This window comes from Dromiciops gliroides, chromosome 5 (assembly GCF_019393635.1).
Source record: "Dromiciops gliroides isolate mDroGli1 chromosome 5, mDroGli1.pri, whole genome shotgun sequence".
Lineage (NCBI taxonomy): Eukaryota > Metazoa > Chordata > Mammalia > Microbiotheria > Microbiotheriidae > Dromiciops > Dromiciops gliroides.
The window spans coordinates 255765831-255790326 of NC_057865.1; the positions used below are offsets into that span (position 1 = coordinate 255765831).

Here is a 24496-nt window from a genome sequence, read left to right on the forward strand (position 1 = left end):
GTTACTGCATAAAGATGTTTGGGACTTACAGAAAAGCATGTCTAATGTTGAGCTTTCATTATACAACTGTAATTAAATATTTGCAGAGATTTAGGTAATCCTTCCTTGTGTTTATACTTGGCAACAGTGCTTTGCTTTCATTTTTTTTTTCTTCTTCAAAATAAAGCCACAAGAGAGTAACAGCATCTTTTAGAATATATCGCTTAGAATGTCCTAGTCCCAGAATTCCAATGAACAAGATTTAATTCCAAAGGAGAAATATAGGCATGCATCTCCTTTATTTCCGAGGTGGGGGACTGTGGAGGTGGGATATTGTATATACAATGTCAGATTTCACTGATGTGTTCATTTTGTTGGATTGCTTTTTAAAATCCTTTAAAAAATTATTTATTATAAAGGAAGACTTGCTGGATAGGGGGAGGTGAAACAATATATTGGAAAATAAAGGTGGAGAAAACAAAAGCTAATGTTGTAAAAAAGAAGAAAAAGAGCAAGTTCCTGAAGTTGTTTTTCTTTTGTATTAAGCCCAGGAAATTAGTAATTCACTTTACAGCTATCTATTAACAAATCATACCTGGAGCTGATGGAATTTGAATCAACAGGAATTTCACAAGCACCTACTGTGTTCCAGGCACAAACAGGAATGAAATAGTCCCTTCTCCCAAGGGACTTACATTCTCCTGGAGAGACATAATACATACCTGGTTGATACAGAATATTAGAAAATAATTTCTGAGGTGAGTGGGCTGACAAATTCAGAGATGGAATTCTAGCACAGTTGTTGCTCAGTCATGTCTGACTCTTCATGACCCCAGTTGGGGTTTTCTTGGCAAAGATACTGGAGTGATTTGCCATTTCCTTTTCCAGCTCATTTTACAAATGAGGGACTGAGGCAAATGAGGTTAATTGACTTGCCCAAGGTCACAGAGCGAGTAAGTGTCTGAGGCCAAATTTGAACTCAGAAAGATGAGTCTTCCTGACTCCAGGATCAGTTCCTTATCCACTTCGCCACCTAGCTCCCCTTGAATTCTAGTGTAACACTACCTCAGTATCTCAAAATAATAAGTGGAATTTTGTGAAAAGATAGTTTAGGTTAAAACATTCGTTCCCATACTGGGGAAAACAGCAAAAACTTGATTGGTACCACTTGTTAGTACAATTAATTCCTTTTTTTTTTTTTAATGCCACTTTCTAAGCATCCTCTATTTGTAGCATCTTGAACTCAATTCTGCCTTAGTAGCATTTCTTGGATTGGATACCCTTCTCTTGTCCACAGAACCAACTTTGGTTGATTAGTAACATAGGTGAGCATGTGGGCCCACCGGGCCCCTGCATTCCAGTACCCTCAGACTTAGAATCAGTGGTGACATTCACTTTAGGTTGTGCTGGCACATTCACCTAATGCTTATGATAAATAATACTGATCTATTATCATCTGTATTATCTGGTCAGCTCAGAAATTGGAAAGTGGGAAGAAGAAACATTATCATGCCTTAGGGACCTCAATGAATTGTTGTCATACTTTTAATTTGACTTTTTGGGGGGGCAGGGGAGGATCAAGTGATCACAGATGTCGAGCTGGAAGAGAATTTAGGGTCTATTTAATCCAACTTCTTCATTACACAGATAAGGAAACTGAAAGCCAGGGCCGTTATAGATGACTTGCCAAAGATCATTCAAGTAGAGGCAGGCAGTATTTAAACTTTAGCCCTCTGACTCCAAATCCAGTATTCTCAGGTTAAAAATAAAGTTTTCGAGTTCTCATGTGATTAAAATGTTTGAGAATTTGGGGATCAAAATAAGAAAAAATGTCTGTTTGCTCTTTCATTGGTTCTAGAACTATGACTTGATATGTTAAGTAATTCAGTTTCATTCAACAGACATTTTACCAAGCATCTATTTACTATATGTACAGAGCGCTGTCCTAGGTACTTGGGGAGATTCATAGTGTCCTCTTGGAGCACTGAATCTAGTAGATGGCTATGACAGATATACAAATAAGCGTAAAATAGAGAAAAATGAATATTTCTATAAAGAGGTGAAGGGATGATTGCTTATGAGGAGTGCCTTACACCACTGAAATCATAGGCCTAGCCAACAAATAAAAAATTACAGATCCCACATATGTTTGTTACTCTGAGAATTAGACTTGGGATGCCTGGTTTCAGGCCTCAACTTGGTAATATCTTGGACTTCTACCTCTTCCTCACATGTAGTATCCAATTGGCTCCTGAATCCTAGCTATTCTACCAAGGCAATAACGCTTGTAAATGCTTCCTCCTTTCTATTCCCATCGTCACTACCTTGATAGAGGAACTCATTACCACACTTCTAGATTGTTATATTCATTTTTTCCAGTCTCCACTCTTTAATTTATCCTTCATACCAAGCTGTCTCATGCATAGGTCTGGCCACTCCCAATTGCCTCTCAAGTAGAATTCAAGCTCCTTTTCCTGGAATTTTAAGCCCTACGCAGTTGGGTGCTGCCATACTTTTCTTGACTTATGTCCTTCTTTTCCACACACTCTACATTCAGAACAAACTCAACCATTCTCTACCTTTGTGGTGAATAAAATTCTGAGAGACAAAGTTTCCAGATATCAATTAGAGCCGGCCAATAATTAATAAATTAATGGTCCGTGGTATCTCTTGGTAACCAAAGACAAAAAGGGAGTGTCTGAAACACTTTAAAAAATCAGGCATTTTCCTTCTGACAGGGAACTCCCTTGACAAGTAAAAAGCAACTTTGTTTGGTGTATTTTTTTTTGTGGGGCAATGGGGGTTAAGTGACTTGCCCAGGGTCACACAGATAGTAAGTGTCAAGTGTCTGAGGCTGGACTTGAACTCAGGTACTCCTGAATCCAGGGCTGGTGCTTTATCTACTGCGCCACCTAGCCGCCCCTGTTTGGGGTATTTTTCATGAGGAGGTGGACTAAGAGTGCTCAGCTCTTCCTCAGTAATTTATTGTCAAGGGGGAGGGAGAGGTCAGCTGAAGAATGAGGCCTGGTCATGAGTCCTGAGCCCTCTCTAGGTAGCTGGGTGTTCCATCAGCTTTTCTCTGGTTTATTTCTCCTTCTTGAGCCAGGCCCCCCCAAATTCTAATGAAGGGACCAAGGACACACGGATCTATCTGGGTAGGATATAACAGCTTAGTTTTTGCAGAATAAACAAAAAGGGTGGGGCCCTGCCCAAACTAGGTAAGCAGGAGATACCGTGGGGGCTAGTAGTGATTACATTACCCTGTCATGCCCTTAAGAAAAGGATTGGCCTTTTCAGAAGTAATGTCTATACAAGAACAGGAAGAAGGATAGATTGCAAATTAATAATTGGTTTTTAATATAAGAGTATATATTAATTGTCTTCATCTTGAATAAGTCTTATGTTCTTTCATCTTTGTACTTGTTTGTTTGTTTGTTTTTGTTTTTGTTTTTATTTTTGTTTTGCAGGACAATGAGGGTTAAGTGCCCAGGGTGACACAGCTAGTTAAGTGTCAACTGTTTGAGGCTAGATTTGAACTCAGGTCCTCCTGAATCCATGGCCAATGCTTTATCCACTGCACCATCTAGCTGCCCCCTATCTTTGTACTTTTACTGAAATAATATACCTAAGATGACCTCTGTCCCCTGAGTTTTCTATTAAATTCCTGCATATCTTTAAGTCCAATGCAAATGCTATTTCTTTACTAAAGGCATCCAGGATACCACTAGAATACCCCTTTCCTCCATTTACATATACACATAATATGTGTGCATTTGTAAAGTGTGTATATATGCATATGTGTATGTCTAGGTATGGATATGCATATCCCTATGCATGTTTACATGTGGTTGTATGTTTGTATGTGTATCTAAATCCATAAACATTTATTAAGTGCCTTCTATGTGCCAAGTATTGTGCTAAGGGGTAGGGATAGAAGAGGAAGCAAAGAACAGTCCTTATCCTTAAAGGGCTCACAATCTAATGGAGGCACCTGCCTGTAAACAAATTACACACACACACTGAATATTCAGTGTATATATGTAAACATGCCTCACTTACATGGTGTATACATACATACATGGAAAATATGCATATGTGAATATGTATGTGCATGCATGATGAATGGTATGTGTGTATATGATCGTGCCTATACATACCTGTGTAGTGTGTATATGTGCCTATGCATCTGTATATATGTGTACATGTCATGTGCATGTATGTATGTGTGTATTTGTATATATGTAAAGGGTAAAGCGAACTCTTTGGAAGCTTAAAAATGGCAGTAAAACAATGTTGCCTTTTTTTTTTTTTGGTGAGGCAGTTGGGGTTAAGTGACTTGCCCAGGGTCACACAGCTAGTAAGTCAAGGGTCTGAGGCCAAATTTGAATTCAGGTCCTCCTGAATCCAGGGCTGGTACTCTATCCACTGCTCCACCTAGCTGCCCGCCACATCATCGACTTTTTAAAGTACCTCTACAATCTTATATATAACAATAACAACAACAACCAAAAACAATAAGCTATCATGGCTGCAGAGTACTCCCCATGAAGCTAGATCTTTGCCATCATTATGACTAGTTTGAAGATCAGGGGCTTATGTACATAGAAAACGATGAAATATGGATTTTATGATGTTTGGGATAACATTTAACAGTGGCAGGATCAGTGTTAGAGACAGAAATCCTTGACAATTCCTTATGCGGTTCTTCAGGAAGTCTGTTTTATTCACTCCATTCCAAAGTTTTTAGTAGATAAGTGCAAGTGTTGTTGTTCAGTCTTTTCAATTATGTCTAGCTCTTTGTGATTCCTTTTGGGGTTTTCTTGGCAAAGATACTGGAGTGGTTTGCCATTTCCTTCTCCAAGTCATTTTATAGATGAGGAAACTGAGGCAGTCGGGGTTAAGTGACTTGTCCAGGGTCACACAGTAGAAAGTGTCTGGAGGCTGGATTTGAATTCAGGGAGATGAGTCTTCCTGACTCCAGGCCCGGTGCTCTATCTACCCAAACGTGTCAGCTACTTACCCACAAGAATGTATTCACAGGGACAGTTAGGTAGCGCAGTAGATAGAGTACCAGCCCTGGATTTAGGAGGACCTGAGTTCAAATCCATCTTCAGACACTTCACACTGACTAGCTGTGTGACCCTGGGCAAGTCAGTTAACCCTCATTGCCCTGAAAAAAAAAAAACAAGAATAATTTTTTTAAAAATGTATTCATGTATCTGAGATGAGAACAACAACAACAAAAAATGACTTTTTTAAAAAAAATGATCTTTAGGGGCAGCTAGGTGGTGCTGTGGATAAAGCACCAGCCCTGGATTCAGGAGGACCTGAGTTCAGATATGGCCTCAGACACTTAACACATACTAGCTGTATGACCCTGAGCAAGTCACTTTACCCCAATTGCCTCACTAAAAAAAAAAAAAAAAGCGATCTTTAATTTAATTATGTCTTATTAAATTCCCAGGGTCACTTAGTTTTTGTCTTCTGAGCATGTTTCTCTAACTTAATATATGCTTTCTTTACTGGAGGAGAAACACTCTGTTGATGTGTTTTAGTTTAAATGTGAATCTCTGCCCTAAAGGAACCTCAGCTATACCTGCTTTGGGGAAGGAACACTGTGGTCAACAAGGATTGGTGTGTGGTTTGGAGTTAGAAGATCTGTTCTCTGTCCTGACTTCACCATTTCCTAGATTGTGACCTTGGTTAAGTCACATCCTTTCTTTGGGCTGTGGTTACCACGCCTCACAAGTTTGTTTTGAAGAGACTGCTTGTTAAATTGTAAAGCATGCTATATCAGTGTGAACTGTTCATTGGAAGCTTATTGATTTAAAACCTAGCTGGACTAATAATAGCCTCTCTTATTTCCCTAGAGACTGGCTCCCCAATTACAGCCTCATGTATTGGTTTAGGAAATTCAAAAACACCTCCTCCAGGACAAGCGGGAAAATCTGTGCCAGGATACAATGGTAAGGAATGACCATTTGCCTTTGACCTCCTCTCTTGTGTCTAAAAGAATGGCTAGTTAATTACATTTTAGGTGCTGGTGGATTTATGCTCTTGATTTCGTTAAGATCTTGAGTGTATAACTGCCTATAAATTTCCCAAGATATGGTCTCAATAGATGTCATCTAGTAACGGGAAAAAAAATATTCACTGAAGGCATCTTGACTAGGAGAGAAGATAATATTCTGTGATTATGTGTTCCTTATTATATATACACACGTAGCCTCCCATTGTTGGCATGCAATAAATATAAATAATGACTATAAGGAAACAGTTTTTCTCTTTAAAGGTTATGTGTCAAGCAGGGACCTAGTGAAACTCCACATTGATTTTTCTAATTTATAGTCGTAAGGCTAATGTTATAATCTAGACCTTAACATATTTCACATAGACACGTGTATTAATTAGAAAGAAATTGAATTATCCAATGCTTAGAGCTGGAGGTCCTTTAAAAATCATCTCACCCTCCTTACTCCAGTAAGGAAACGGAGATCCAGAGGAGTTAAATGACTCATCCAAAGTCAAACAGCATTGCCAAAATTCAAAACTAGAAGGGACCCCAGTGCCCATTTAGTCTAAGTCATACCTGAAAATGCATTTCCTTTATAAAATATCTTTATTCTATTCTATTCTATATATATATATATATATATATATTATAGAGAGAGATTTAAAAGGAATAGCAAGTTGTACATAATATATTTATCATTTTATGTATGATCATCTTTTTTATTATACTGTGTTATGGAAATGCTTGTTTTAATCCATAAATTAAAATAAATAAAATAAAAAATAAATTTAAAAATAAAATATCTTTGCACATGTTTTATCCAGTCACTGCCTGAATATTTCCAATGAGTGAGAATCTGCTATCTACCTAAATATCCTATTTTACTTTTGACTAGCTTGAATTATTAAGAATGTTTTTTTGTTATAGTCCTAAATTTGACTATATCTTCCATCTATTGCTCTTTATTCCCCCCCCCCAGGGCCAAATAGAACAAATATTCTTTCTCCATGTTGGCCCTCCAATGCTTGCAGAGAAACTCCATGGTCTTTGCTATGTCTTGTCTTCTTCAGGTTAAATATCTCCAGTTTCTTTAACAGTTCTGCAAACATTATAGGAATTCTCCACCTTTTTGGTGCCATGGTTCCCTTTGACAGTCCGAAGAAGACTATGAACCTTTTTATTAGAATAATATTTCAGGGACAGCTAGGTGGCACAGTGGATAAAGCACTGGCCCTGGATTCAGGAGGACCTGAGTTCAAATGCAACCTCAGACACTTGACACTTACTAGCTGTGTGACCCTGGGCAAGTCACTTAACCCCCATTGCCCCACAAAAAAAAAAAAGAATAATATTTCTAAATGCATAAAACAAAATACATAAGATTACAAAGGAAACTAATTATATTGAGATATATTTATCAAAATGTTTTTAAGGTCATGGAACCCAGCTCAAGAACCTAAGATATAGTTTATGAATTTCCTAGACTACCCTACATTAGAAGTTTTCCACTTTATTATTTTGACTCCCCCAAAAATAAAGACAGTACTACAGATGTGGCCTGACCAGGTCAGAGAACAGAGGGGTTATCACCTCCTTATTTCTAGACCACAAATCTATTTTACCATGCCCTAAGTTTTCATTTAACTTTTTTTTTTGAATGCAGTATCACAATATTGACAATTATTGAACTTGCAGTCCATTAAGACTTCCATATCTTCTTCCTGTGATTGTTTAGTCCTGCCCCTACCCACCTTGTACTTGTGAAGTTGATTTTTTCAACTCAATTTTAAGACTAAATTTATCCTTATTTTTTTTTTTTATTTGGTGAGGCAATTGGGGTTAAGTGACTTGCCCAGGGTCGCACAACTAGTAATTGTTAAGTGTCTGAGGTCGGATTTGAACTCAATTCCATCTGAATCCAGGCCTGGTGCTCTATCCACTGCGCCACCTAGCTGCCCCTAAATTTATCCCAATTAAATAACTTTATTCAATGCCACCCCAAATTCTAGCCTGTAAAAATCTCTCTGAATTTTGATTCTGTCATCAAATGTGTTAGTAATCCTGTAGTTTTTCGTCATCTGGAAATTGGATAAAAATGTCATCTCCTTTTTTTAAATCCATATTTTTTAAAATGTTCAATGTCTTAGGGTCAAAAATAGATTCTACCTGGAGATCTCCTAAGTTGTCATGGGAATGCCGACATTTTGTTCTGAGATCAAGAAGTTCAAAATCCATTTAATTATACTATAATCTAGTCCGCATTCTTCTACCTTTCCTACAAGAATAGCATGAAATATCAATTACTAAAATGTGGATAAAATATTTCTACAGCATTTCCATTATCTGTCCAGTAGAGTTATGCTGTCAAAAAAGGAAATGGGTTTTATCTGGCTTGGCCTGTTGTTCTCAAGGAAGCCACACACTTTGATATTACTGCTCCCTTTCCTTGATATTCAATAATTATTCAATCTCTTTAATAATGTATTATGGAATTTTGCCTAGAGTTGATCTCAAGCTCATTGGCCTACAGTTTGTGGACTCTATTCTCTCTCCTTAAAAACAAAAATAAAGGAAACAATATTTGCCCTTCTTTCATTCTGTGTTACTTCTCATTCTCCACAGTCTTTAAGAGATGACCGATAATGCCTCAGGCATCATAGTTGATACTTCTTTTGGTGTCCAAAGATATTTTTCCTCTGGGCCTGGTAATGTGAACTCATCTGTGGGCATCTAGGGCCTCTCATACTATCTCCTTATTTTGGACATCTACCCTGGTAGCAATATTTTTTCTGTACATTCCAGATCACAAAATATCATCCTTGGCAGAGGAAACAGAAACAAAATGAGTACGTTGCCAACATTGACGTTTCTTAGTTGTTATCATTGTCACATGCACACTCTGAGAATCGGTCAGATGGGTCAGTCAGTCTCTTTTTTTGGAGCATCCTCTTTTCATTATTGTTATTATATTTTTAAAAGCTGGCCTCTTCCTCTTTTTGTCCTTGCCTTTTTTTTTCCCTTAATGAGGGCTGTCTCATTCCAACATTTTTTGATATTGTTAACATGTTTAATATTGTTATTACTGTGCTATAATTATTCTAGATTCAATCTGTTATTTTTAATTATTTTTGAATTAAATCTGTTATTGACCTTTGCTGTCAACTTCGGTACATGTCTCAGACCCCCAATTACCCTGATTTGTTACTTTCTCCCCCGGCCCACTATTTCAGGCATGATTCACTTAAGCATCATCTCTATCCCTCCTCCAAGTTCTGGAACAATGAAAAAATCAGCTCTGCCATTGTTTCTGGAGTGGACATCCGTCTACTCCAATCTCCTCTGCTTCTGCCCATCTTACCAGACTTATAGCCTGTGGGTTCCTAGAGAGGAAAGACTGGTTTTGCCTTTCATGATATCCTCAATGCTTATCACAGTGTCTGGAGCATAATAAATGCTTGTTGATTGACTAAATCAAAGTGCCCCTCCCTTACCACACCTCTGTGTACTATCTCACAGTCTATGCTACAGTCTATGTTTTTGTTTTTTTCAGGGCAATGAGGATTAAGTGACTTGCCCAGGGTCATACAGCTAGTCAGTGTGTCAAGTGTCTGAGGCTGGATTTGAACTCAGGTCCTCCTAAATCCAGGGCTGGTGCTTTATCCACTGTGCCACCTAGCTGCCCATGCTAGGGGCTACTATGGATAGAGCACTGAGCCCTGAGTCAGAAAGACCTGGATTCAAGTCTGATCTTAGAAAATCACTTACTGTCTGGTCCTTGTCAAGTCCCTTAACAACTGTCTGCTTCAGTTTTCTCATCTGTAAAATTGAGATAATAATAGCACCTACATCCTGGGGTTGTTATGGGGTTGTATTTGTAAAGTGCCTTGCACCATACCTGGTATATAGGAGGAGTTTAATAAATACTCGTTTCCTTTCTTCCTTCCCCAATTAGAATGTAATGTAACAGTCCTTTGACAGCAGGGACTATCTAGGTTTTTACTTGTATGTTCCCAGCCCTTGGCACAGTGCTTGGCATGTACTAAGGGGTTTAATTAATATATTTTTTCATATTGTTCATTCATATCTTCAAACAAACCAACCAACCAAAACTAAGTTGTTCAGGCGAGTTCCCTTTGCATCCACACTCCTCTTTTTTTTTTCCTCAAAATTTGCATGCCTTCAGAGTTTCATTCATTCCCTTCCTTCCTGTGCTAACTTCCCATCTTTTCTCTGAAATTTGAAATCTCTTCTGAAATCTAGGGTGTTTCTCAGACTCTAGCCGACTTTCCTTTCCTTTTCTACCACAAACTTTAAGACTAGAACCAAAGATCCAAAAACATAGATACTTGCTCCATCCTATCATAATAAACTTGGTTTTTTTTTTTTATTTGACCTGTCATATTGTGAAATGGATTTTTGTTTCTCAAACAGTAAATTTGCTTCTAGAACAAAGCACTACCGATCCTTTGGTATGACCGATTTTCTTATGTGGAAGCAGAAATGCCATGATGAAGTCAGGTGAATTACTTAGCCCTGCAAAGTGAATTTCAAGTTCAGCTATAGTAAATGCTCCTACTGAAACATGTCTGCTCCCTGCATTTCTTTTGCCAGGAAGGCTGCTTGTTCCCACATTTCCAAGAGGTGGTGATTAAGGGAGATATTAAGCACATTTATCTTTTGGCCTTCCGCAATGCTTTTATGTCTAGTTGTAAGAAAGAGTTAGGCTCTGCAGCCCAGTGGGCCGCCTATGACAAAAGCCTTTCACTCTTTGGCAAGCAAGTCATTATTGATGTGCAGAAACTCTGCCTTGGAACTCAAGCCTCCAATGTTTTACACTCAAGAAAACACCAGTTTTTTCAGACAGCTTCCAGTTGTTTCAAGATATTCCGGGATTTCAGAAATGTGTGTGTGTGTGTGTGTGTGTGTGTGTGTGCGCATGCGCACGTGCGTGCGCTTGCATGTGTGTTTAATTCACAGCAAAGAAGTGGTCACCTTTAGGTAAGGGGAAGGAAATAACTCCCTTTCTCTTCCCAAGGAAGCCGTGCTGATTTCTGTTTTTCATATAAAATGGGAGGTAAAGCAACAACAAGGATTTATTAAGATCTCAAGAGGACTCGGTGATTTATTTTCAGGGGCAACATATAATGAGAAGAGAACTTAATAAAAGCAGATGCCAACAGCCTCTTGTGCCATCTCAGAGCAGAGGTAGCTTAGTGCTGAAAGTCCTGTGACAGTGCCAGGAAAGTTATTAAGATCAGCCCTTTCAAGGATTACAGTAAGGTGATATCAAAGCTTATATCCGGGCAAAGATCTCCTGGTTCTGATAGCTCACTTTCTTTTATGGGTAGCTATAGGTCCCAGGTGAGATATTATGACTTTTTGGGGGGAGAGGAAGAGCTAAACATGTTTGATTTTTTTTTTTTGAGGGGAAATGAGAGTTAAGTGACTTGCCCAGGGTAGTCTGGATTTGAACTCAGGTCTTCCTGAATCCAGTGCTTTATCCGCTGTGTCAGCTAGCAGCCCCTAGACAAGTTTAAATTAAGGGTTCTTTAGAAGAACCTCATTAATTTAAAATATATATATATGTTTTGAGGCAGCTAGGTGGCACAATGGATAAAGCACAGGCCCTGGATTCAGGGGGACCTCAGTTTAATCTGCAATCAGACACTTGACAGTTACTAGCTGTGTGATTCTGGTCAAGTCTCTTAATGCTCATTTGCCCCACAAAAAAGAAAAGAAAAAAAATGTTTTGTATATTTTATTGATTGTATTTTGACTGTAATATTGACCTCTGTTTCAGTATAAGAGATTTTCTTTGTAATCCTGTGTTTTATCTTATATGTTCAAAAACATTATTCTGAAGAGTTGTCCATAGACCTCACCACAATGTCAAAGGGTCTACGATACAGAAAAGATTATGACCCCCTGGTTTAAAACAAGTCCCCACTGTGCTGCTTAGTCTCTTTCTTGACCTTGGGAAGTTTAATTCACCATTGTGCCTCAGCTTCTGCATTTGTTTAAAAAAAATAAAAAGAGGAAGTTAAAAAAGATCTCAAAGATCTCTTCCAACTTTGTGACTGCCTTTGAGCAACCTGGTGAATATAGCTTTCTTCTTTTTCAGAGTCAACTTATCTTTAAAGGTATATAAAATATTTACAGTGGCATTAATATCAAATGCCAGCCTTATCACACCTTATTTTAGGGAGTCTTTGGTAGAAGATAATGGTCCTCTATAGGCTCTGCAGCTGTACTCTGGGGGTTTTATTTTTAATTTTTTTGAACAAGGAGTATGTTTTGAAGACTATTACTACTGCATGTTTCTACTCTTAGAAGAAATATCTCTTATAAGGAAACATCTCTTGTAGAGAAATTGTCTTTTAGAAATGAAAACACTATTCTATAGGACATTTTTTGTTGTTGTTTGACTCAGGAGAATGTGAAGATATGCTTTATTTCTGTTTTTAGTTATTGGTCTGGTAATTCTTACCAGTCCTTCAACTTGAATAGCATGCTGTATGCCACTTTGACCCAAAATGTATTTTTTATTTGACTTTACAGTTATGATATTAGATGACAACATGCAAAAACTGAAGACCCGCACCTTGGGAAATATTGTGGTCAAGTAAGCAACATTTCCAGAACTAGCTCATAAGACACCAATCATTGCCTTCAAGAAGACCAGATAGAAGCGTGCAAAATGAGACAGTATGGGGTGACCATTCTGATGATGATACTGGTGATGATGGTAGTTGTCACAGGGGAAATAGGTGTTGTGTGTCCTTTGCTATTCCTCTGTAAAGAATTACAACTCTCTCACACAGTCCAATTAGAATAAAATGGTCTTATATTTGGGCACTAGAGAAAGAGAACCAGAGGGAAGTGGAAGACTTTGCCTCAAGGGAAGGAGATGGCTTAGAAATATTTCAGTACAGAAGAAAGGCCAAAGGTTTTTATGGAGGATAGATGGAGTGACCACCTGACAATGGAAAGTTTCCTGAGAGTCAGGGCGGGGAGGGGTTTCTTTTGGAATGGTGGTCCAGACCTCTGGAGTTATCTCTGTCTTTGAGCTCATGCAGTAGCCATGCCCAGCTGACTTCTCTGCTATAGAGTTCAATCTCCCCTAGCTTCTTAGGTGTGTCTATCCTGATATCTTGTTTGCCAGTTTAAATTTTAATAGTCTTTTAATTCCTTGATATATATATCCTAAGCCCCATGCCAGTAGTCAAGTTTTTATTTAGGACATGGTTTCTTCTTTCTTATTTGGATTCTGGGGAGTTTTGTGGTTCTCAAATATAGGAGATTTCTTTTGACCAAAGAGTTCAAGATCATGTCATATATATATATATATATATATATATATATATATGGTTAGGGTTAGCATTAGGGTTAGCGGGTTAACCCTAATGCAAACCCTAACCCTAATGCTATTTTGTGGGGGCAATGAGGGTTAAATGACTTTCCCAGGGTCACAAAGCTAGTAAGTGTCAAGTGTCTGAGGCAGCATTTGAACTCAGGTCCTCCTGAATCCAGAGCTGGTGCTTTATCCACTGTGCTACCTAGCTGCTCCCCAAGTCATATATTCTCATGAATGATCTGTAGTCTCATTATTGCTGGCCTTTTACCCAGACAGATCAAAGTCCATTGATAGCTTCTCATGTATCGTGATTCTTTTCTGCATTTGACATCTTGGAATATAAATAGATTTATTCCTTTTGATTTGTGTATTTAGTCTTTTATTGGATGGAGTTTAGAATAAAGAGATGACCTTGAAGTCAGGAAGGCCTGTGTACAAGCCCTGCCTCTGGTATGTACTAGCTACGGGACCCTGGAAATATCCTTTAAATGTCCAATGTTGCCATACAACCCTGCCTGTAATTTGAAGGTGAATTGCTGACTGCATTGGTTGCAAGGGTTCCTGAACTTGGGAGCTTCTTATGTTCTTGAAATCACAGGTCTGGATTAATTAAAAGAAAAAAAAAAGTATTGCCTTAGCAGTGGAAGCTGAAATGCATGAAGCATGACCTCAGGGGCCATGTTGCTTGTCAAGGATCAATAACTGATATTGATGACTTTGATTTCTTTGATTAGTGTGGCTTTGGTGCATCCCATGGCTGATATTACTCATCTTTCCCTTTATATTTATTCTTACCTACATCACAACTGGGAGTTATAGAACTGAGAGGGGGTCTTAGAGGCTGGCTAGTCCAACACTTTTATTTTGACAAGCAAGGCCATCAAGCTCTAGAGGGGAGCCTTGACTTTGATACTGTCATTCAGGTGGTCATTGGCAGGGCTATAATTTGAACCTAAGTCTTCCGACTGCAAATTCCAGCACTTGGGGGAGAAACAACTTCTTCTCTAGACTTTTTTGTCCCAGATAAGGATCTTGGGAGAAGTTTGTTCCTTAAACTGTTAGAACTGGAAGGAAACTGAGAGCCAGAAGCACAAAATGACATGAGATGGTTAATCTTGAAATGTTCCCCCCACTTCTGTTCATTTTAATGAAAAGCAAAAAAGAAATGTTCATCTCTCTTATAGCATCTATTAACTTATTTGACTTTAATAAAAATTGGCAATTTCTAATAGAAAGCAATTTAATCTGAAAGCAGAAGTTGAAAGTAGCTATTACTTTTATTTTAGGGATAATGCAAGAATTCTTTTCTCATGTGTTGACTGTTGTTCTTTCTTTGTCTTTCTCTTCCTCCTCCTCCTCCCCCCTCCTTCTTCTTGCTCCTCCTTCTGCTTCTTCTCTTTCTTCTGTCTCTTCTTCATCCTTCCACAACCTTAATAAGCTGGTGGTGATGATGATGATAACTAACATTTCCATAGTGTTTTAAGGTTTAAGTTCTTCACATCTATTATCTCCTTTGATTCTTACAACATTCCTGTGAAGTAGGTGCTATATTTATCTGCATTTTGCAAAAGAGGAAACTAGGTCTGAGAGAAATTAAGTGAATTGCTCAGCATCACACAGTAGTCACCTAGTATTTATTTAGTACCTACCATGTTCCAGATACTGTGTTATATGTACTGATTAGTGTCTGAGACATGATTCGAATTCAGTTCTTCTTGAACCCAAGGCCAGCCCCCTATCCATTTTACCACCCAGTTGCCTATTATAACTTTTGCATCAGTTCATATTTTCATAATTGAGAAACCTTTATCATTTATGTGGTGCTGTTGTGCAATTTAACCATAATCTTTTTAGGAAGCTATTAGAGACAGACTGCAAAGAGAATACAAAAGAGACCAATAAAAACCCAGATCTGCCATAAATGGAAGGGGCAAGAGAAGTCTTGGGCAGTTAGGTAGCACTGTGGATGGAACACCCGGCCTGGAGTCAGAAAAGACATGTGTTCAAATCCAGCCTCAGGCACTTACTGTGTGACTCTGGGCAAGTCACTTCACCCTGTTTGCCTCAGTTTCCCTATCTGTAAGATGTTGTGGAGAAGGAAATGACAAACCACTATAGCATCTTTGCCAAGTAAACCCAAAAAAGGGTTGGAAGAAGAAGAGTTGGACAGGAATGAAATGACTGAAGAACAGGAGAAATCAGGGAGGGCCTGACAGAGTTTGAATTGACCAATGGAGAAGCAAGGAGCTGTAGAACAGGGTTGATTCAGGAGATATCCCTTTTGTCATTTTCCTAATATACTGGGAATAGCCAGCCTAGTATCTAGATAGGAATTGGAGCTGGACTTATTTTATTGGCATAGAAAAGTCAGTATGTTAATTCAGGCCAGCATCTTCTCTACAATTTGTAGTCTTAGTGTTCAGGGCACTAGCTTAAGTGATTAGATCACATAGCTATTTTTTGTCAAAGGTAAGACTTGAACTTCGGTCTTCCTGGCCCTGAGACCAACTCTTTAACCACTATACCATGCTGCTTCTCCAGAGGTTCCTATTTAACCTCTAGAAGTTTCTATTTTAAAAAAGCTCTGATACACACACACACACACACACACACACTCCCATGCTTATATATTATATAATACATATATTTTCTTCCTCCCTCTTTTTTTAAAATTTCTGTCACTTATGCCCTGGCTTTGTGATGCCAGACTAGTTATCTAACTTCTCAGTGCCCCAAGAAAAGCCTTAAGACTATAAATTGCTTAATAGTTGTTGATTTTCACTGATAGACTTTCCTCATTGAGTTGATCCAGAATAAATTAAACAACTAGTAGAAAAAGTTGGAACTGGGTGCTAATGAGTTCTTTAAGGCTTGAACAAAGATTGATTGAGCTTTTTCTTTTTTTAACATCTCCTTTGGCTCTGAGGAGGGGTGAGGGCTCTGGTACTGAGTATTGCTGATATTGCAAAGATGGGGTGCGATGTGAGGGAGGGATGGAGGAGTGAGGAGTTGAGACCAAAATGAAAATCAGGCCTGAAGCTGGGCCATCATTGGGGAAGGAAGAACTGCTTTGGTTGTTTGTCTTGTCTTTTCTTTTTTTTCCTTCTCATCTACAACCACCAATGCTTCCATGAGGTCTTTTCTATTGTGTTAGCCCTGGATTGAGGTGAAAAGTGTCTGTGTTCTTCAGAAGGTGGGTAGAGAAAAAGAGGGAACAGAAAAGAAAATCCCTGATTGGAAAGTCCTGTCACAATCTGTCTGGTCCAGGTAACAATGTTTCCTCATTTTGGCTGAATCATCCTTCATCCATGCCCTCTAACTCTGTGTAGCTGTAGCCAAGGGCTCTGTCCTGGATCATCTTCTTTCTCTACATTCTCTCAGTGATATCCTCAGGTCCCATGGGTACATTTATCATCCATATGGGTATGATGTCCAAAAGTCTGTATAGAACCTCAGTCTGTCTGTGTGTCTCTGTCTCTCTCTTTCCCTCTCTCTCTCTCCAGTCTTACATTATTAACTCTTTCAGACATTTCTAACTAGATATCCCAGAGACATGTTACACTGACATGCTCCAAAAAGAACTCATCTTTCCCCATGAAACCCCTCATTCTTGCTAACTTTTCCTCTTTCTATGGAAGGCATGACATTCTTTATGGTAACCCAGGTTCCCAGCCTCAGACACATCCTCAACGCTTCCCTCTCCCTCAAAAATTGTCCCCATCACTTCTAACTCCATGATATCCCTCACCTTCTCTCTATCTATACAGCCACCATTGTAGTCATGGTCCTCCATGCTTCTCTTCGGACCGTTGAGAATAGACATAACTGGACTCTCTGCCTCTCCTTTATCCTCTTTCCACTCCATTCTTCCCTCAGCTTTCAAATTGTTTTTTACTAAAATGGAGATCTGTCTGCTCATGAAACCCTAGTGATTCCTTTTTCCAAGATGCTAAGATAAAGTAGAAACCTCCCTGACATTTAATGCCCTTCACAATGTGTCTTCAACCTTATTTTTTTGGGAGTGGATTATGGCACATAACTGTCCTTCATTCATTTGATATTTAAGTAAAAATTGACCATCCTTCTGTTTCTCACACACAATAATCCTGATTCTTCCTCTTTGCACAGCTTGGCCTCACTTCAGTCCAACTCATGCGCAAGTCAAGACTCAGCCTGATGTCATGAGTTCTCTTCAAAATGGCGGACAGACAACATTTGTACATTTTATCTCCCATATCTAGCATGCACTCATTCCCCAGTTCTGTCTTATAAGATTCCTACCTTCCATTCAAGGTTAAGCTTACATACCTCTGTCCTTATTTCTAATATGAGACCTTTCCTGAGCTCTAGTTCTCTCTCCCTGGAAAACAATGTGTGTATATACATATATAAACACATGTACATATACATATATGTGTGTATATGTTGGTGGTGGTCCTTGATTCTCAAAGAGTACCATTACATCAGTGGTGATGTCATGACTTGCAGTGAATTGGATTTAAGTGAAGGAAGGCTATGAAAGGTCACCAACCTCACTCTCTCCTCCAGAGCCGTCTGAGTCCAGTGGCAAGATATATACATCAGGATGACTAGAGATGGCCCCAGATGTTTCAGGCAATTGGGGTTAAGTGCCTTGCCCAAGGTCACACAGCTGGTTGTGCCAAGTGTCTGAGCCTGGGATTTGAACTCGGGTCCCCCTAACTCCAGGGCCAGTGTTCTATCTACTGTACCACCTAGCTACCCCTGTATTACTCTCATAGGGTATATAAGTATGTGCACATGCATGTATGCATGCATGTATGAATGGACATAAAAACATATATAGCACACATGTGTGTGCATATATGGATACATGTGGGTGCATGTGTATACACATGTGTGTGTATGTATGTGTGTATATCTATCTATCTTATATGAGACTATTTTTTGTCATTGTAACCCAGCAGAATGCCCGGAAAACAGTTATCATTAATAAATACTTGCTGCATGATTGAAATGACTTAGATGTCATATTCCTTCAAATTTTCAGTTTTCTGATACTTGGGATCATAGCTTTTTCAATTGTTTTTTTTTGGGGGGGGGGTTTGGCGGGGCAATGGGGGTTAAGTGACTTGCCCAGGGTCACACAGCTGGTAAGTGTCAAGTGTCTGAGGCCGGATTTGAACTCAGATACTCCTGAATCCAGGGCCGGTGCTTTATCCACTGCGCCACCTAGCCACCCCCAGCTTTTTCAATTGGAGCCTAGAAGTAGAGATTGGGAGAAAGAAGGGGCCTGAGTGACTAAAGAGTCCAACCCCATCATTTTCTAGAAGAGAGAAACTCTTCCTGGTCCTTAGTCTAGAGAGGTCAAATGACTTCTTCAAGATGATTCCAGATCATCTTGAAGATTTGAATGCAAGTCTTCAGATTCCAAGTCTGATGTTCTTTTTAATGCATTACAAGTTAGTAGGGATGGGGATAGGGATAAGCACTGGACCTGTGATTTTTCTGTGTACAGGGAAACTCCCGTTACCAATGCAGGTTGGTTTCTTCTCTGCAAAGTCTTAGAGAATTGACTTGACACTTTCTCTCTCCTTCTGCCTCTCCCTCTCTCTATCCCTCCATCCCTTTCTTTTTCCCTCCTCCCCTTGTTCCCTCTCCTTTTCTTTCTACCTTGCTCCCTCCCTCACCTTCCCTGTCTTTGTCTATCTCTCTTTCTCTGTGTCTCTCTGCTTCTATCTCTATCTCTCTCTGTCTCTGTACCTCCTTCTCTCCCTCCCTTGTTCTCGCTCTTGATCTCGATCTCCCTCTCTCCTTCTCACTCAGGAATTGCTATGCTGTGATGATTCAATCCTGGCTCTTTCCTCTCCTGATTTGTACCTCCCTCCCTGGAACCCAACATTTTAGGGAGGACCTCAGTCATGTTTCAGCTTAGACTCTCTCTTCCTCTGGATTCCTACTTTTCCTAGCCTGCCAACTGCACTGTCTGCTTCTTCCTCTCATTTCTCTTTCTCCTCTATTCTCAGGTACCCTTTATGTATTGGCATCCCCCTTTAAAATGTAAGCTTCTGAATCACAGAAATTGGCTTGCTTAATTGTATTCCTCCCCCAGCACTTACCACAATACTTGATATCCAGCAACAGCTTAGAATATCCATATATCCATAGAATCAGCTTCCTTAGGGTTACCAAGCTAGGAAGCCAGAGGAAGGACTATAGTATAGTAGAACTGTGTATAAAGAGAAAATGAGAAATGTGCAATTAAATTTGACTCCAACTTTCTGTTCTTTCATTTTTCTCTTTCCCATAATTCTTCCCACCTCTTGACATCCCACCTTCTTCATGAAGAGTTTCCTAATTAGATCATAGATTTAGAACAGGAAGGGACCCCATCCAGCCCCCCCCCCCCATCATTTTACAGATGATAACGCTGGAAGTAATGTTTCCTTCTGACTGTACTTGGTCAAAACCTAAAACTTCCATGATTCTGCCTTCTCTCATCACCAGCCCTCCCAAATACTTTCTAGCCTCATTGCTTAAACCGAATGTGAAGAGACCCTATACTTAATACATCAATGTGTCCTATATACGTTAGATCCCGAGCTGTTATTTGTCTTAGAAGCAGGAATTATGTCCATTCAGTTTGCTTTTGAGTGGATGAAACAGATGGATACTTCAAAATCCATTCCCTCCCTTCCTCTTTTCTTCCTTCCTCCCTTTTTTACTTGATTCTTTCCTTCCTTCATCCTTTCCTTCTTTCCTTCCTTGGGGAGAGAGGAGAAGGAAAACTAAGATTATTTTGTTAAATACATATTCATTTGAACAAGCCTGTGACCTCCAGTCCACTGTTAATTATTTTATAAATGGAATAGATGCATATACTCTTAGAACTGGACTATTCTCTCCATTCATCTAAGCAGGATCCCAGGGTCATTTGGCAGCAATGAGTTCTGCCCTAGGGGTAGGACTTCAAAGCAGGTGGGTGGATTATCTGTGGCTTTTAATTATTCATGCCAACGTTCCTCGTTTTATATGAGATAACCTGAGCTGATATTTGTGAAGTGGGTAGTTTTGATTTCTGCAAATTGTAAAATGCTGTATAAATGCTAGGCAGCATCATTATTATTAACATTATGATGTTTACTGTACTTTGAAAAAGCAACATCTCCTAAATCTCTCCATTTTTTCTGAATCATATTTTCTAGGCCACATTTCTTAATGATTAGGAGAAGCTGTTTGGGGATATTAAAAATAAAATGGGCTATACCATTATTAAAATTTAAGTCCATAAAATGGAAACAATTTTCTTTCTTTTTTTCTTTTCCATATCAGGTGATTTAGTATAGTTGATGTTTTTGCCCTCGTTTTTAACTGAATCATCCATTATGATTGGCTACGTAATTAGCAACCGAGAAATAACCATGGAAACCACCTTTCCCTTGTGGGTTCATTCAAATCCAAAATTGCAACAGTCTTTCAGCCCTTTGCAGGTTACAATGATTCATTTCAGCATGCTAAGTAGACTGACTAGCAAGGTTTGGGAAATAGTGTTTTTTAAAATCATATGTTGAGTTGATCCACTTTAAAGATATTTTGCATTCCTCGCTGTGGCTTTGTGTCTGGATCCTTCTTACAAGGGGAAGGAATCTTTGCTTGTTCTTAGGAACAGGGGAGTCTGAACACGACCCATTTAGTAACTTGCAACATGGGAGAGAAATATTATTGAATCTGTGTCTTCTATGAGGTCCTGGTATATAATTAATATTGAGTCTACAGTTTCTTTTAGAGAATTCTTCTCATCTTGCGGGCTTTAACTTCTTATAAGATAGAAAATCCTAATGATTCCTGGCTTAAAATTCTTTTCATCTCTAGCACCTACTCAGAGCAGTTAATTTTGTAGGGGGGGGGGGACAGTTTTATTATTCAAATTGCAAAGAGGACAGAATGACCAGGACTCCCATGATCATGCCAAAGGTTTAGGATAGAGGGACACAGTTGTGTCACTAGTTCCCAGATGACACTGAGGTGGGCCGAGAATGAAAGAAAAACCCAGTTAGAAAGGCTAGAGAGCACAGTATTAGACACAAAGATAAAACTCTGTTTACAATCAGTTCAGTAAAAAGTGGTCAATTGGTTGCTGGGCCAAATTCCATCTGATTCCATGGCCAATTCTGAAATTTCGTTGGCACCTGTTCCTCTTTTGTCTAAAAGAGCAGTTGATTCCCTGATGGTTTGGAGTATTCTCTATTGTTTTTACACTTGCTGGTACACAGTGCTGGATGAGTTGAATAAAGGCTAATGATGTGAGAAGTTCACTCTTTAAAACTGGGCGGGGGGGGGGGGGAGTATAATTATGTTTAAAGTGCCATCATTAGAAACCAAAATTGTTACTTTGTCTCTTGGCAAGAAGAATATGAGTCTGTGGTGTATTTGTGAAAGGCTTTTCTTCGCCAGTTAATTTATTGAGTTTTCATTGGGTATATGGCATTATGTTCACTACAACCTCTCTAGAACTTTATGGACTAGCAGTCTTTAAAGAAGGTGGGGGTCCCCACTTTCCAATGGCTCTTATTCTTACATAACCCATGAGTTCCCCAAAATGGCCAAAGATTGTGATCTATCCATACCTTCTCATCTTTTATATCATACTTGTCCATTTGCTTGCTGAGTTGTTTTTCAGTCATGTCTGACTCTTTGTGACCCCATTTGGGGTTTTCTTGGCAAAGGTATTGGAGTGGTTTGCCATTTCCTTCTCCAGCTCATTTTACAGGTGAGGAACTCAGGTAAACAGGGTTAAGTCTCACAGCTTGTAAGTGTTGGAACTCATGAAGAGGAATCTTCATGACTCCAGGACTACTGTTCTATCCCCTCTACCTCACCTACCTGCCCTTCCTTGTCCTCTTTCCATAAATCATCCAGGGTGTATTTGCCCTACATATTCAAGTCTATGCCCCCTGATTATTTTTGTATTTCATAATAGCCCAATGCTAGGGTTGGGGATTGGACCTGATTTGGGCCTGTCCTTTGTGCATTTTAGTTCAATATTGGAATAAAATGAGGCACTAGCAGATTATTCAACAATTAACTTTAGGAGGTTTACCTACCCAAAGCATAGAAATGAAATTCAATAAGGATTCTCCAATACTTAGTTGGGTTAGCTGTGGCTGCTTCATTTCCATATGGAAATGTGGCCAACTGGGTAGCACACGGTGACTCACACCAAAGGGCGGTCCCTTTGTATGCCCTTAGTTGACATAGAAGCCTCATCAGATGACCAGGACCTGCCAGGAAGGTGCCTAGGCCCTCTGGGCTAATCAACTCCAGGAAACAGCTTTGCCACCTCTTAGAGGGGAAAAAAAACTAGCCCAGCCGACATTGAGGGGAACTCTGATAGGTGTTGGCCTTTTTGGATAGTGCAAAACTTGGGTGTTCATCCTGTTACTCATCAGTATCACCAAATAAAATACTAGACCATTTCCATGCCAGATTATAATGTTCTTGATTCTATCTTTAATACACTCCTTGAATTCAAGTAATTGTTGGTAATATGTGGCAGACACCATTTTTTTTTACCTTAAGTGCTCATCTTAAGGTTGATTCTTCTTATACAGTCATAGTGTTCCATGAAAACTTGACATCTAGCAACCCTGGGACAAATATTAGTATGCAAAAACAAAGTTTTTAGTGAGATGCAGCCTGAAATTATTGAGAAGTCCACACAGTAAGCTAAGGCAAATGGACCCCATCCTGCTAGCCTCCAATTCTACTCTGATCCCTGCTCACTTTCCAAGTATAGTACCTGTTCAAGAGATTTGGATTTTATGATGTAACTCAAACTGCATGTTATAATCTGCTCATTAAACATGCTTCATCTCATGTTTTATTTTGTGGATTACTAAATCTGTATCTTTTGAGCATCTTTTAAGGAGGCTATATAATTAACTAGGTTGCAAAATAGTTATCAGCAACAGAAGCATTTGGAGGACCTTACCATTTATAGATAAGCCTTTCTGCTAGCTGGACTTTTTCAGCAAGCATCCTGTATGACCTAGTGAACACCTTTGGCAAGAAGATGTCTCTCTGTTTTATACGTCACTTGATATTAATGATCAGAGAATCACTGACCAAAGTTATTTCTGTAGCTATTTAACAGGGATTGTAGTTTAGAGGAGACTGTAGTTATTTCTTTATCAGGAAATCTTGTTACAAGTCAGTGTTGTTTGAAATATTTGGGGGTGCCTGTCTCTGTTCTAAGTTATAGGAAACTTAGCTAGGGTTTCTAATATACTACTACTCATAAATTAGAGGCTATAGCACCAGTCTTTGGCATTAATCATTTATTTTTTTTTTGCAGGGCAATGAGGGTTAAGTGACTTGCCCAAGGTCACACAGTTAGTGGCAACTGTCTGAGGCTGCATTTGAACTCAGGTCCTCCTGAATCCATGGCCGGTGCTTTATCCACTATGCCACCTAGCTTCCCCCAAACATTTATTAATCATATTAAATGTTAGTAAAAAGAGAGCACATGGCTCCAAAAGTTCAAAAGCCCTATATTACCTAGGATATAGAGAGAAGAGAGCGGGGACAGTGTGTCTGCCTCCTCCAGTGTCCCAGGCCAAGAGAAAGGGAGAGAGCAAGGGAGGGAGAGAGAGAGCAACCTCCCTCTCCCCAAGGATTTTATCCTCTCTCAGGTAGAGGTGGGTCACTGCACCTTGACCCAAGCCAATTGGCCAATAACATTCAAGTCCATTGATTGGCATGCCTTGAGGGTGGTCCATATCAAAATGAGCAGTGCCCTGATGCTCTGGATCTGTGAAAGACAGACCCTCTGAGGGGAACACTTTTCAGTTCTAATCTCTATTGTCTCTAATTAGATTCTGAGCTCCAACTTTACTGATTCTGGGCTGGCCTTAAAAGAGGTCAAGCAAGGCTCCCTCAAGTGGGGAGCCTCTAGGTCCCCCCAAACCCTGTTGTTTTCTCATAGATCTTAACACATGAGTGTGTGACATGTTGTTGGAGAAAACTCTTTAGGTTTTGTCCTCGACTGACTCCAATCGTTTTTTGAAATCAATAAGCAATGAGTTCAACAGAATCTAAAACTATGTATCTCTTACTGTGTGGCTGGGAAAATGTGTTTTGCCATAAAAAATAATCTGTGAAGATACAAATCA

The 24496-nt window shown here is 39.3% G+C and overlaps 1 protein-coding gene across 1 annotated transcript in view; it reads left to right on the plus strand.

The window, feature by feature from the left end:
• ACSS3 (acyl-CoA synthetase short chain family member 3) overlaps positions 1 to 24496 on the plus strand; it is a 244414-nt gene that overhangs the window by 198629 nt on the left and 21289 nt on the right. Inside the window, exons 10-11 of the mRNA XM_043969220.1 lie at positions 5850 to 5945; positions 12551 to 12614. Coding sequence (XP_043825155.1) covers positions 5850 to 5945; positions 12551 to 12614 — 160 coding nt within the window. The remainder of the gene's footprint in view (positions 1 to 5849; positions 5946 to 12550; positions 12615 to 24496) is intronic.